At 42.4% G+C, this 13466-nt stretch overlaps 1 protein-coding gene across 1 annotated transcript; it reads left to right on the forward strand.

Annotated features, from left to right (window-relative positions):
* Nucleotides 1-6849: 6849 nt before the first annotated feature.
* Nucleotides 6850-12220, forward strand: LOC148139333 (putative G protein-coupled receptor 139). Its single transcript, XM_087980845.1, has 2 exons — nucleotides 6850-6919; nucleotides 11316-12220. The coding sequence occupies exons 1-2, from the start codon at nucleotides 6850-6852 to the stop codon at nucleotides 12218-12220; spliced, it is 975 nt and encodes a 324-aa protein (XP_087836971.1).
* The last annotated feature ends 1246 nt before the right edge of the window (nucleotides 12221-13466 follow it).

Consider the following 13466-nt stretch of genomic DNA (forward strand, 5'->3'; position numbering starts at 1 on the left):
TGTAACATGTAATGAGTAACACACTGAATAAAACATTTCACCTTCATTAAATAAAGCACAAATGATGAAAATGCCAGAGAGTAATTTGCATCTCCAGTTTCCGTCTTGCAGGTCAGTGGAATAACTCTGTGGACTGTTTCTATCAGTCTGTGCATTTTATTTCTATCAATGTTTCCATCAGTCAGTGATCTTGCTTTGCATACCTCCTGTGCAGCCATAACCTTGTATGCCTCACTCTGTCTAAGCAGCCTACGGTCTGTATGTCCTTGTTTGCTATAATTTGGGCTGCACTGCTCTCAAAACAAAGGTTTTTCACTGTACTTCGGTACATGTGACTGCAATAACTCAAATCAAATCAAACTACTTTGTTTGATCATTTCAAACTGAATATATGTTTGACCAGGTTCCCTCCTAACATTGATAAAGGTTGTCTGTAGGTGTCTGGTACTAGTGCATTTGCACTTAAGATGGCATTTTCTCCCCTCATTATACTCCCCAGATACCTCTTCTGAAAGTGGTGCAAATACCTCACTACCCCTACCAACAAACTTTGTCTGAATCAACACCACTCAAATGTCACCGGCTATTTAATTTATTTCGCTACTTTCTCAAATGAAATGGAAAAGATTTCTACATCGTTCTCTTCAAATTTAGACAATGTTTGGACATATTTAACCAGATCCCCATCGGGCCTTTGTCTATGATGGGACTGCTCTCTAGCCCTGTCCTCATTACTGTTTCTGCTTTTCACCTCTACCTCCACCATTTTAAGTCAACTTTGAGTTTTCACTTCTAAGCCCTGAAGTCCAAAAGATCTCTCTTTCTCCTCTTCTTCACTCTCTTTCTCTTCGCTCTTTCTCCCTTTCTTCTGCGAGAGCCTTCCATTCCTTTGCTTTCTCCTCTGCTTTTAAACACAATTCAAACTGTTTCATTTCCTTTTTTCTTTCTTTTCCTTCTGCCACAACTATTCTTTCCATTTCTTTTTTTTTCCCTCGCCACTGTCTTTAATCCAAGCTGCTTCATTTGCAGTTGAACTTTAGTCATTTCCAAAGACCCTGAGACATTCCTGGCAATTGGAAATGCTGCAAAATAGCCATAATCATCTCCCCTTTTCCTCACAGACAGAGGCAACAACACTTCCAGCTTGTTTGCCAATTCCAAAATCATTTCCTTGCTCACTTTCTATTAAGCCCCTGAAGTGCCTTCTTCCACCCCTAGGAAGCCAAGGTACACGCTGTTCAAACCAGCCAAATGCAACACACAAAGTAAACAAAAATCAGAACCTACCACTCACTGCGTTTGAGTCCAACAATCCTCAGCCCAACCTGGAATTAAAGGTTTGGATCCTGACAAGATCCATCAATTTGTTATGAGCCAGACGAAACCCCCTCCTAGCTTTTTCTTATTTTGAGGGCAAGTGTCAGGTGTTGTATTCCAGATGCAATTCAGTTAGTCAAACTCCTCAACATTACGCAAAACTCACTTTATTTATACACTACAGTTAAAATACAACAAACGAAAGCAACAATTGGAATACCTTGACCCCATTGGAAAACTTAACAGAATAATAGGTGACTTAACTGCTGAAACAATTACTGCTCCAATACAGAAACCTGCCATAAACACATCCTTAGTAAAGGCAAACTCAGTAAAGAAGAAGATTATCTCACAGGTAATTCTCCAGTCTGGAGGAAAGGCATCAAGAGAAAACACTGAGAGAGAGAGAGGGAGAGAGTAGCAGGGAGTGATGTACTGCAGCTTCCAAACCCAGCTTCAAGGTCCCAGCAATTCCTCCTGAACATCTCAAACTGAAAAACCTGGTTCTGGGGAGCTTGAACCAACCCATTCAGACCACTTCTACTGTTCTAATTTCAAAGAAAAACCCCCAAGGCCTCACAAGTTGTTTATTGGAAGGAAATAGACAGCTCATTACCTCTGTCTTAAAGCCGCTCTTTAAAAACTGCTCAAAATACACTTCTTAAAGCCACAGTATCATCACATAATAGTGGAACGGGATGGCCTAGTGGTATTATTACTGAAATGCAATCTAGAGACCAATGTAATGACCTGGGGACCTGGGTTTGAATCATGCCATGGCAGATGCTGGGATTTGAATTCAACAAAATGTCTGGAATTTGGGCTCTAGTGATGACCATGAATCCATTGTTGATTGTCAGGAAAAATTCACGTGGTTTATTAATGCCCATCAGGGAAGGAAACTACCATCCTCACCTGGTCTGGTCTGAATGTGATTCTAGACCTTTACCTTAGGAATGGATAATAACTGATGGCCTCACTAGTGCTGCCCACATCCCGTAAGTGAACAGAAAAACAAGCATCCAGATATATGTTCATCAATTCCAAGAGACCTTGTGACTGCAGACAAGTGCCAGCAGGAGGCCTTCAATGATAATGGATGGAATGTTGATTGTGTTGAGTTGACAACAGACCAGACAGCTTTTAGTTTTTGCTTTTGATTTGTTTTCAGAAGGGAGAACCGTTTCCCCTGGCAGGAAATTCAGGATTTTAGTTCAGGGGAAGCAGTCGCTGCAAAGTGTTTTAGATTTTGGATCTTCCAAGCTGAGAAAGTTTGCACGCCATTCTGAATCCATTTGTAGCTTTAGATCAACTAGCTCATTGCAAATACTGCATTCATTCATGTTGTCTTTTGGACCTCATTCTGTTTTCGAAGCACACTCAATGATCACTTCGTTCTCCTGTTTTCTATTTTCCGTCCCAGCTTTTCTCGGGTCTCTTCGCTACTTTAATTCCTTCCCATTAGTGTTCCCCTTCACACGCCTGTCAGTTATCTGCCTGACATGCCAGGTAAAGTCATCCCCAGCAACACTCGCAAATCTCCCTGCGAGGATAGAAGGCCACGTCCCATTATCACCCTTGTACAGGTCCCACCGGCTTTAGAATGTTCCCAATGCAGTAGAAATGTGATGTTTTCCCTCCTCCACCAGTTCCCTACACACGTACAATCCATCAATCACCCTGTTCTGATGCTCTCTGTCACATGATACTGACAGCAAGCCCAAGATTACTGCTCTTGAGGTCTTATCTTTTAAGATTGTTCCTAATGCCCTGAATTCAGCTTTCAGGGTCTCATCTCTCTTGCTGTATGCATCAATAGTCACAGTGGGGACCTTGAGTTCTGACTGATCCCTTTACCCGAGAAGGACGTCCTGCAACCATTCTATGACAGACCTGATCCTAGCATCAAGGGGGCAATGCTCCATATTGGAGTCATTTTCCATGCCACACGAATCCCAGCAGAGACCACTTCAAGTCAACTCCTTTTAAATTGATACTTATTACAGTAAATTAAAACATTGTCTAGATGAAACAGAGGACAAAGGAATGATCGATAAAACTGACCATAGTCTCTCAAATTTCTTTGGACATGGGAGAGGAAGCAAGTTTTGGGGTGCTCCAAATGTTTAACATATTTCTGAAACAGTGTGAGAGTACCTGCCTCCACCATACTTTCAGGCATCAGGTTCCCTATATCAACCATCCTCTGGGTAAAAAACAAATCACAAGTCTCCTCTGAACCACCTGCTCCTCACCTTCAATCTGTTCTGTTTGCCCTTAGATATTTCTGCCATTTGGAAAAGATTCTCATGATCTACTCCATGTCTGCCTTCCATCATGCTGAATACCTCAATCAGATCCCACCCTCTAACTCCTCTGCTCCAAGGAAAACAATCCCAGCCTATCCAATCTATAGTGACTGTAACGAGGTCTGCCGTGTGACCTCATAGAATAGGAGTTCCCTGATTGGGGCTGTTAATCAGGCCCACTCAGGGAGCCCTGGCTGACAGATATAAACAGGGCTTTCAGGGTGCTCCTCACTCTGAGAGCTGATTCTGGGAGAGCTGGATCAGCGACAAAGACTTCCCACGTGTAAGTAAAGGGTGATTGGTGATGAGATATTGACTTCTGTGGAGTTGTTTCAAAGGCAACAAGGATGTGATTTTAAATGAAGTTAAGATGACTGGCAGAGGGATGTGACTTTGGTTTCACACTCAACGAGATGCTGAGAGACTGCTTGGTATGTGGGAGTAATGATGTGGGCAATCAAAGAATCCCGGCTCTGATGTCTGTACCGGAGCTTGGGTCTTTACTTGGCTTGGTAAATTATTACAGAATTTTTATATATAACCTGATCTCCGTCCTGGCACCTTTCCATCTCCTCTTAAAAAAGGGTCAGCATTGGGAGTGGTTGCACAGCCAAGTCTATACCTTCAGGGCAGTGAAGAAGCTTCACTTGATGAGGAGATGATGGCCTCGTGGTCTTGTCACTGGACTGTTCATCTTGTGGGGACAGGGGTTTGAATCTTACCATGGTGGAATTTGTTTCAGTTCCCAAAATTTGGATTTAAGAGTCTAATAATGACCACGAATCTATCGTCTGGTCTGACCTACATTCGACACCAGACCCACAGCAATGACTTATAACTACCCTCTCGGCAATTAGCAATGGCACAGCTACTGATGCCCTCACCCCTTGAATGAATAAAAATAAAGATATCATTCTGTCAGGTCGCCAGCAAGAGCTGGTATTGACATGCGATATTCCCCCTCTATTGGGATAGAATTAGCTCATAACTGGCCCAAAAGAGAGGAATGCCCATTAAATGATGCACCCAGCACTTTGATTAATGCAGAATATAAAGATGCCCAGATAGACAAGGAAGGTTTGGTGTCATATTTGGAGTCAGGAAGTTTCACCAATACCCTTACAGATATAAATTTACAATAATAATCATCCACAAATCCCTGCTAGGTCTACATGAAGAGGATAAAGCAGTGCTGCCCATAGCTTCAGGCCAAGTTTAACAGCGGGCTCTCACACCAAGTACAAATAATTACAAGTTGGAACACCATCTGGGAGGCCAAGTAGCAAATGAGGGGACATCGAGCCACCTCCCGCTGGCAGATTCACCACCGGTGGTATCGCCACTGGAAGAGGCTGTGGTGGTTTTCCATTTTCTGGCCACATTTCCAATCACAGCTGACAATATCAGACTTTTGATTCAGAAAAATCCCCAGAAACTGGCTGAACTGCCAACATAGCTGCTCTGGTGGGGCAGTTTCCAGAGGGCCATCGGGAGCGAATTTACTGCCAACAGCTCTCCCTATCTCGTGTGAATGGCTGGGTAAACCCTGGACTCAGTTACATGCCAACTATGCAGTCCTTTGATGGTCATTGTGGGCACCCACACAAAATGACTGGGCATGCATGAAGTTCATTATCAAACATGGGCATGACAATAGAAAAGCTGTGAGCATCTTTTGCAATATATGGATTTCCAGAAGTGTTGGTCACAGATAGTGGGCCATTATTTACCAGCTGGTAATTAGAATATTCAACATAAAAGGACAGTTTCATATCATCCATCATCCAATGGTTTAGCAGAAAGAGCAGTCCCAAATTTGACAACAAGCTTGAAGAAACAGCCTACATCTTCACATCTTCACGAGAAACCAAAGTGTCCCGGTTCCTATCTAGATTATAGGGCCAACCTCCTACAACTACACAGATATCTCCAGCAAAGTTGTTAATGGGGAGAAGACTCTGTACCAGGTTATCCTGGACCAGGAGGGGTGAAACAGCATCAGAAAAGTGACATAGACAGTTCACATGAGGGGGTGAAACCTAGTGTGGGAGCCACAGGAATAGCCCTGCAATGGTAAGGGACATGGTCAATGTCAGGCCAGGTCCCGTGACATGTAAAGTTCAGGTAGGTGTGATGGTCCTAATCAAGCACGTCGACCATATGAAAGTGGCGAACTCACAAGCAAGTGAGTGAGCAAAACGTGCCCAGCTCCTCGACAGCCTTTCTGACTGTTCTGGAACCTATGGGATCTCCCTCTACATCAAGCTTTGAAGGCAGCTCAGAATCTGAGATGGACATGGCAGATTTTGCCACTTGACAAGGAGAACAAATTTCTTCTAAGATGCTCTGGGCGCAGGAGGTGAGCTACTGTGCGTTACACATCACCCTATCTGTCCATCTATGTTAAGGAGCACTTTGACGCAGAAAGGGTGGAAGATATTTGGAATTCTTTTCCACAGATAGTGGTGGATATTGGATCAGTAGTTTGTTTTACATCTGAGAGAGATATTTGCTTTGTGAAGCAAAGGTATCAAGGGACTGGGGCCAAATGCCAAAGATGTGCGATGTTAAGTTGCCGATCAGCCGTGATCCCTTTAGATACCAGAACAGGGATGAGCGGCAGAATGGGCTACATCTGTTCCTATGCTTCATACGTGTGGATGGAACAAGGAAATGTGCAGTGTCAGAGTGAAGAGCGGAATGTCATTGAAACTCAATCATTCTGTGCACCATGAACATTGCGCGCTGTATTCCTACACATGGTCACTAAATTCATAGTGTTGGAGAATCAAAGTTCATATCTTAGCAGGGAAAACTTCAGCAGCAGAGTGAAATACACCTGCTTATGTCCTCAGATTCAGTGTAAACTGCACAGAAACCAGTAACATCAGAATGGAATGCACAGAAAGGACCATGGTTAATACATCGCTGCAAAACTGTAAGCGAAACCCTTCCTATAAGAGCACAGTATTGGAGTTTGTTCCCAACAGATATTTAATTACGGAAATATCCCCGACATTGTAATGTTTACTTTGTATTCAGCAAGTTATGACTTTAACTGAGTGCTGTTTGTTCACATGAATGTGATGAATAACAATGCTCAGGGGATAACCATGTCAGTGCAGAGCTGTCCCCTGTATATAAGAACCCACCATAAACCCTTGAATTAGAGAGTGTGTCAGCGCATTGGGCTCTTGGAACACAGAAGCTGCTTTTCACAGAAATGGGATATTTAGTCATCTTTTATATACAGGCTATTTACTTCCCTGTGTGTGCGGCTGTTGGAATCACTAGTAAGTCGTTATTACAACGGTCAATGTTTTGCTGCTGTACTTAATATTATTTCAGACTGTTTTGTGTTTTTTAATTGTTTGTGGAATCTCCTCAGTTTCTGTCTTTGCAAGAGACTGAAGTACAGCTTTGTTTACCCAGAGGTCGATAAACATATGGAATGGGTGCCAGAGGAAGTGGCTGAGGCAGTTACATTAACAACATTTAAAAGGCTTTTGAACAAATACATGGGAGAGGAAAGGTTGGGAAGGATATGGGTCAAGTGCTGGGAAATGGGGTTAGCGTGCATGGACGTTTTGGTCAGCGTGGACCAATTTGGGCCACACGGCCTGTCTCTGTGCTGGAGGCCCCCATGACACAATAACTGTCTCACATTTGTAATGGTTATTGTTGACCTGATCCTGGAACAGTTATTTACTGGATTATTCTCTGTTCTGGATGTATTGGAATCAGGTCGTTGTGCCAAGAGGAGGAACCAGACCATCAAAAGCTGTTGAATCTTCAGACTATAATCTGGCCTCATTCATGACCATTCTTGCCCCCATCTCCATCTTGATTTCATGTTCTTGTCTTCAGTCAGAGCTGACCTTTATTCTACCATTAACACCTATACTGAACCAATAGTCTTTTCTTCCTTCACTACTCATTTACTGTTTGTATTGTGACAACTTGGATGTCCATTTTTGGGACATTTCATCAGTGTGCACCACAGCTGCTGGAATTATAAATGAGTCTGTGTATCTGTCATCTATAAATGGCAGTGGTGATGTTGGTATATCATTTATTAACAACGGCATCATCGAGCATTGCACTTATTCCTGCCCACACGGGAGGATTTTCCACTCTTCTGAGTTGTCTGTAGAGGAGACAATCATATATGTCCAACCCATGATGGCAACAGTGTCATAGAATCTCTGCAGAGTAAAAACAGGCCAGTCAGCCCAACAAGTCCACATCGACTTTCAAAACAGCCTCCATACAGACTGACCCTCCTGCCCTATCCCTGTTACATTGCATTTGCCACGGTTAATCTACCTAATTTACACATCGCTGAGCACTACGCACAATTTAGCATGGCAAATCCACCGAACCTGCATATCTTTACACTGTGGGGGGTAACCTTGTACCTAGAGGAACCTACTAGACTCGGGGAGAATATGCAAACCACACACAGACCATCGCCTGAGGCTGGAATTGAGCCCAGGCCCCTGGTACTGAGACAGCAGTGCTAACCACTGAGCCATCATGCCAACCCCAGATTCAAACCAAAATTGCTGTGGCCACAACGCAGAGTACAAGCTAATAGACTGTGTACAATCACAGCATCACGCACAAAAGGGTCGCTGAACAAGTGGAGTGTTGAGCGATGTGTAGAAACATTCTGATATTCACAGAGGCTGTACCTTTGAACAAACTGACACCAAGAATGTAATTAATGAACACAGAGCTAGTGAACAGATAAAAATGCAGCAGATTAACAATGCCTTGAATTTGTACAGAGACAGCAGGAAGCAATTAATGACAGTGCCAAAAAGATTTAGTAAGGAGCAACAGTGAAATAGTCATGAAAGGGGAGGTTTAAATAAACAAACAGCGGGGTGGCACAGTGGCACAGTGGTTAGCACTGCCACCTCACAGCGCCAGAGACCTGGGTTCAATTCCCATCTCGGGAAACTGTCTGTGTGGAGTTTGCACATTCTCCCCGTGTCTGCGTGGGTTTCCTCCGGATGCTCCGGTTTCCTCCCAAAGTCCAGAGATGTGCTGGTTAGGTGAATTGGCCATGCTAAATTGCCCGTAGTGTTAGGTGTGGTGGAATTGTTCAGGATGGGTTGCTCTTTGGAGGGTCAGTATGGACTTGTTGGGCCGAAGGGCCTGTTTCCACACTGTAAGTAATCTAAATTTAAAAAGATGCAAGGCCTGAGAGAGTTCTAACTGTATTACAAATGAGACAGAGTGTTTATCGCATGGAAACATCATTTGGGAATTCTGAATTTAAAGTAGCAGTAAATAGATTTGTAGTCTCTGGTCTGAGAAGATTATTTTCTTTAAATGTCAGAAGTTCACTTGGAAAATTGAAATACATACTTTATTTCCAGCAGCATTAAGAGTTAGGCTGAGTGCCTTGCAAGACACAATGGAGTTAATTTTCAGAGTATTTACTATGTTGATTTTTCTGACTTTGGAATTTGCCAGCTCAGTTGGCTGGATACCTGGTTTGTGATGCAACGTGATGCAGGCAACATGAGATCAACCCCTGCACTGGCTGAGGTTACTATGAAGGATTCTTCTCTCCTCTCCCTTCGCCTGTGGTGTAAACCACCACCAGTCACCTCCCTCTCATGAGAGAGCAGCCCCATGGTCTGTTTGGACTGTGGTGACTTTACTTTATTTTGACTGGCAGAAACAAAAATCAAATTATTGGGGCCTGTAGTAGTTTGATTTCAGCAGTATACAATTTGGGTCCAGAAGCACAGTTTCATCTGAGAGGAAAATAAATTTGTTGACTTGTAAAATCTCCAAATTTTGAGTTTGTCAGAGTAGATTTCAGAACTGAAAATGAATCTGGGATCCCAGAACTGGAAAACAAATCTCCAGACCAACCGTAAAAAGTCACTTTCATAAGAAACTTAAGGTTGAAGTCAAACATCGCTGGGATTGAGTATTGTTAAGGATATTGCAAGGAAATGGATCGAAACATTCTTTTTTGCTGTTTGTTATGGCATAGAGATGTTTGCTCCTTTCCTGTAATGTTATTGTGATAAAGAATGCTACAATCTCAACAACAAACTTTCTGTAACTGAGCACCACTAAGAAAAACTGCAGAAATAAATCTTGTGATCTATCAAGTCAGGTTTCCCTTTCAGATCTGATATGTACAGTATTGCCATCAGTAAAATCATGGCCAAAAGAAATTGTGACACTTTCAGTATAATTATAATTAAGGGAAAATGCAAAGGTGATAGAACGAAAAGTTTTGCAAACTTTAAGAGATTTATTGTATAAGGGGACTATTTTTCATTATCAGGAGCTGAGTATGCTTTGGTGAGTTTTCTTTAATAAATTATGAGATTTTCTACTTTAAAATCCATGTATTTAACAAAAATTTGATTATTTAATTAGTATCTTTAACTTAAATTTAAAAAGTCTGTGAAGTGCGGCATGGTGGCTCAGTGATTACACCTGCTGCCTCACAGCAACAGCGTCCCAGGTTCGATTCCAGCCTCGGGTGACTGTCTGTGTGGAGTTTGCACATTCTCCCCGTGTCTGTGTGGGGTTCCTCCCTCAGTCCAAAAATGTGCAGGTCAGGTGAATTGGCCATGCTAAATTGCCCATAGTGTTAGGTGCATCATTCAGAGGGAAATGGGTCTGGGTAGGTTACTCTACAGAGGGTCGGTATGGATTTGTTGGGCCGAAGGGCCTGTTTCCACATTGTAGGGAATCTAATCGGCAAATTGATCAAACACTGATGTGTCCAGTAAGGTTTTCTGCCGTCCTAGACATCTCAATCAAAGTTGGGTTGTATTAGCCTACATTCTCTCAAAAATGGCTGATTCTCAGCCAAACTTTCAAACTGAAATGAATCTTCTGTTGCTTAAGTTTGGATACTTTAACAAATCATCTACTCTTGCTTCCAGCAGTTTGACCAGATCTTTTTTCTTGTCTCCCTGACATTTGCAATCACTGGCTCAGTTTGGGATGCCTATTGCAACACTGAAACCTCAAACTCACTTCTATTTTATCACCTATTTTCTTTTGTTTTGTTTTTACTCAGGTTCTGGATACTTCATTATCCCAGAGCAACAAAACGTTTGTGATTCCCAAAGTCCCCAAGTCATCTGCAGCATCATTATAGAGTTTAAATAGATGTTATATCAGCAGATTCCCATTCTATAAAGGTCATGACCCCTTTTCATGTGGCACTTTCCCTCAACACTTTTAGTGAATCCAGTGCAGACTTGATTCAATTTTTCTCCTGATTTGTCAATGAATTATTCATAATTTTTTTTAACATTTCTTTGTGACAAAGAGTGGTACAGGTCAATGAATATCTTTTCACTAAACAGAAAAACCAAGAAAGGTGGATGCTGAAAATCAGAAACAAAATCAGAAAGTGCTAGAAAAACTCAGTAGGTCTGGCAGCATCTGTGGAGAGAAAGCAGACTAATGTTTCAAGTCTGTTGTGAAGAAGGGTCACTGGACCAAAATGTCATACCGTTTTCTCCCCACAAATTATGCCAGATGTGCTACGTCTTTCCAGCAATTCCTGATTTTGTTTTTTGAATATGTTTTCACTATTTGATGAGGCAACAATGCTAAAGGTCTCATGCTTGATCTTGTCAAACTGCTGAATTTATTCCAAATCCAGACTTGAATTTATTGGCTTTATCTCTTTTCCAGTTAACCTGGTTGCAATTGTCATCCTGAGTCAAGGAAGATGTGGTCTCTCTAAATGTATTACTCACTATCTGGTGGGAATGGCAATGGCTGATCTCCTGGTTGTTATCTTTGATGTCATATTGAACTGGACTATTCCAATGTATTTTGGAGAAACATTCCTAGCTATTACTCCAGTATGTAGCCTCATACTCACCCTAATGTTTGCAACCACTGGTGCCTCTGTTTGGCTCACAGTCGCTTTCACCTTTGATCGATTTCTTGCCATTTGTTGTCAGAAGCTGAAAACAAAATATTGCAACCAGAAAATGGCAGCTGTGGTTGTGGGAACAGTGAGTATGCTGAGCTGTTTAGAGGCATTACCCTGGTATTTCACATATGAACCTGACTATATCATTGATAATGTTCCTTGGTATTGTGATTTTAAACCAAGCTTCTACACTTCCCCAATGTGGTCTGGATATGAACTACTTCACCTGACTTTAACTCCATGTCTCCCATTTGTTCTGATTCTGCTGCTTAACGCTCTGACAATGAGATCTATTTTAGTGACCAGTCGAGTCCGCATGGCACTTCGGGGTACCAGCAGTGGAGAAAATCACAAGGACCCAGAGATGGAGAACCGGAGAAAATCCATCATTTTACTCTTCAGTCTATCTGCCAATTTCATACTGTTATGGATGATATATGTTGTGTTTAACCTTTATCGGAGAATTGCTCCTGATCATTATGATTCCTCCTACACAGATACAATATACAGCATTGAATCCATGGGAGAAATGCTGCAGATTCTCAGCACCTGCACCAACACATGTATTTACGTGGTAACTCAGACTAAATTCAGAGAGGAACTGAGGAATGCACTGAAATACCCATTCAAATTCATTCTCAAACCAGCTAAATCATAGATAAATCTGCAATTTCATAAACTGGTATCCAATCCCACTTCACATTCCAACACCGATTCTCCCCATAGTCAGGAAAGTACATTTTCTATTCATGGGACAGAGGCCTGTGATCATTAATCTGATGATGACATTATGCCAACTCTGAAGTTGTACTGCCATGTAACTTTGTCTGCACCATTTCTCTGTCTCTCCCAGTGGTCTCAGTCCCTGATAAACTGTGCCAATGTATCATATCAATTCCTGCATCAGCTGAGGTTACCATGAAGGACTGTCTTTCTCCACCTCCCCTCTCACCTGAGGTGTAGTGACCCTCAGTTTAAACCACTACCCATCATCTCTCTCTTGGGAGAGATCAGCCCTGTGATCTGGTGGGATGATGGTGATTTCACCTTTATCCATCTCTCGCTGAGAAGAATTGGACATCCTGACATGTCTCATTCCATAAAATGTGTGTCCCTCCCAGTGTCGGGTAACAAGGTTCCCCTTACGTCAGCATGTTTCCACAGACTGTGTCTGCATGTGTGTCTATGTATCCCATGTTCAGGTCTGCCTCTGCACGAGCTGCCCCTGATGTACAGAATGTTTGGCTCCCACTGAGGAGTCAGACAGTGTATAAAGTTTCCCTATGAACAGAATATACTCCTCCCAGTGAGGATTCGAACCTGAACTGTGTTCCAAGAACATTTCTTGATGCGTTGGACTCTGTAACTCAAGGCCTTGTGAACAGTTTGTACTTTGTCCAATGTATAATACACTTAAATGTGACATGTGTATTACACAGTCCTAAATCACGTGTGTATTGAGTGTCCTTGTGTGGAACATGCTTCTGTCCCAGTGAGGGATGGGGCTTGGCAATGAGAGTTTGACTGACAATATGAGTGTTCGTCAGGGAATATTCACAGACTGGCACATGTCCTTCACTATATATTTAGTGAAAGCCCTCGAACACTATATAGTCGGTGTGGCCATGATAGGAACATAACCGTACAGGAATAGGAGGAGGCCATTCACCCCCTTGAGCCTGTTCCACCATTCAATGAGTTCACGACTAATTTGTAGCCTAACTCCATCGACCTGAATTTGACCGTTTGCTGAACAAATATTTATGTGCCTCAAATTTGAAATTGACAAATAATCCTAGATCCACAGCTGTTTGTCAAAGGAAGTTCCAAACATCTTCGAACCCTTTGTATGTGGATGTCCTTCCTAAAATCTCACCTGAATGCTCTAACCCTAATCCATAGAC

Source organism: Chiloscyllium plagiosum, unplaced genomic scaffold, assembly GCF_037043375.1.
Source record: "Chiloscyllium plagiosum isolate Xiang-an unplaced genomic scaffold, Cpla_swu_hap1 HiC_scaffold_38, whole genome shotgun sequence".
Classification (NCBI taxonomy): Eukaryota; Metazoa; Chordata; class Chondrichthyes; order Orectolobiformes; family Hemiscylliidae; genus Chiloscyllium; species Chiloscyllium plagiosum.

Bases quoted from the DNA above. Each gene is read 5' to 3' on its own strand.
- LOC148139333 (XM_087980845.1), top strand. From the start codon at position 6,850: ATGGGATATTTAGTCATCTTTTATATACAGGCTATTTACTTCCCTGTG. The intron at 6,920-11,315 runs GTAAGTCGTTAT...TCTCTTTTCCAG, and splicing joins TGCGGCTGTTGGAATCACTA to TTAACCTGGTTGCAATTGTC.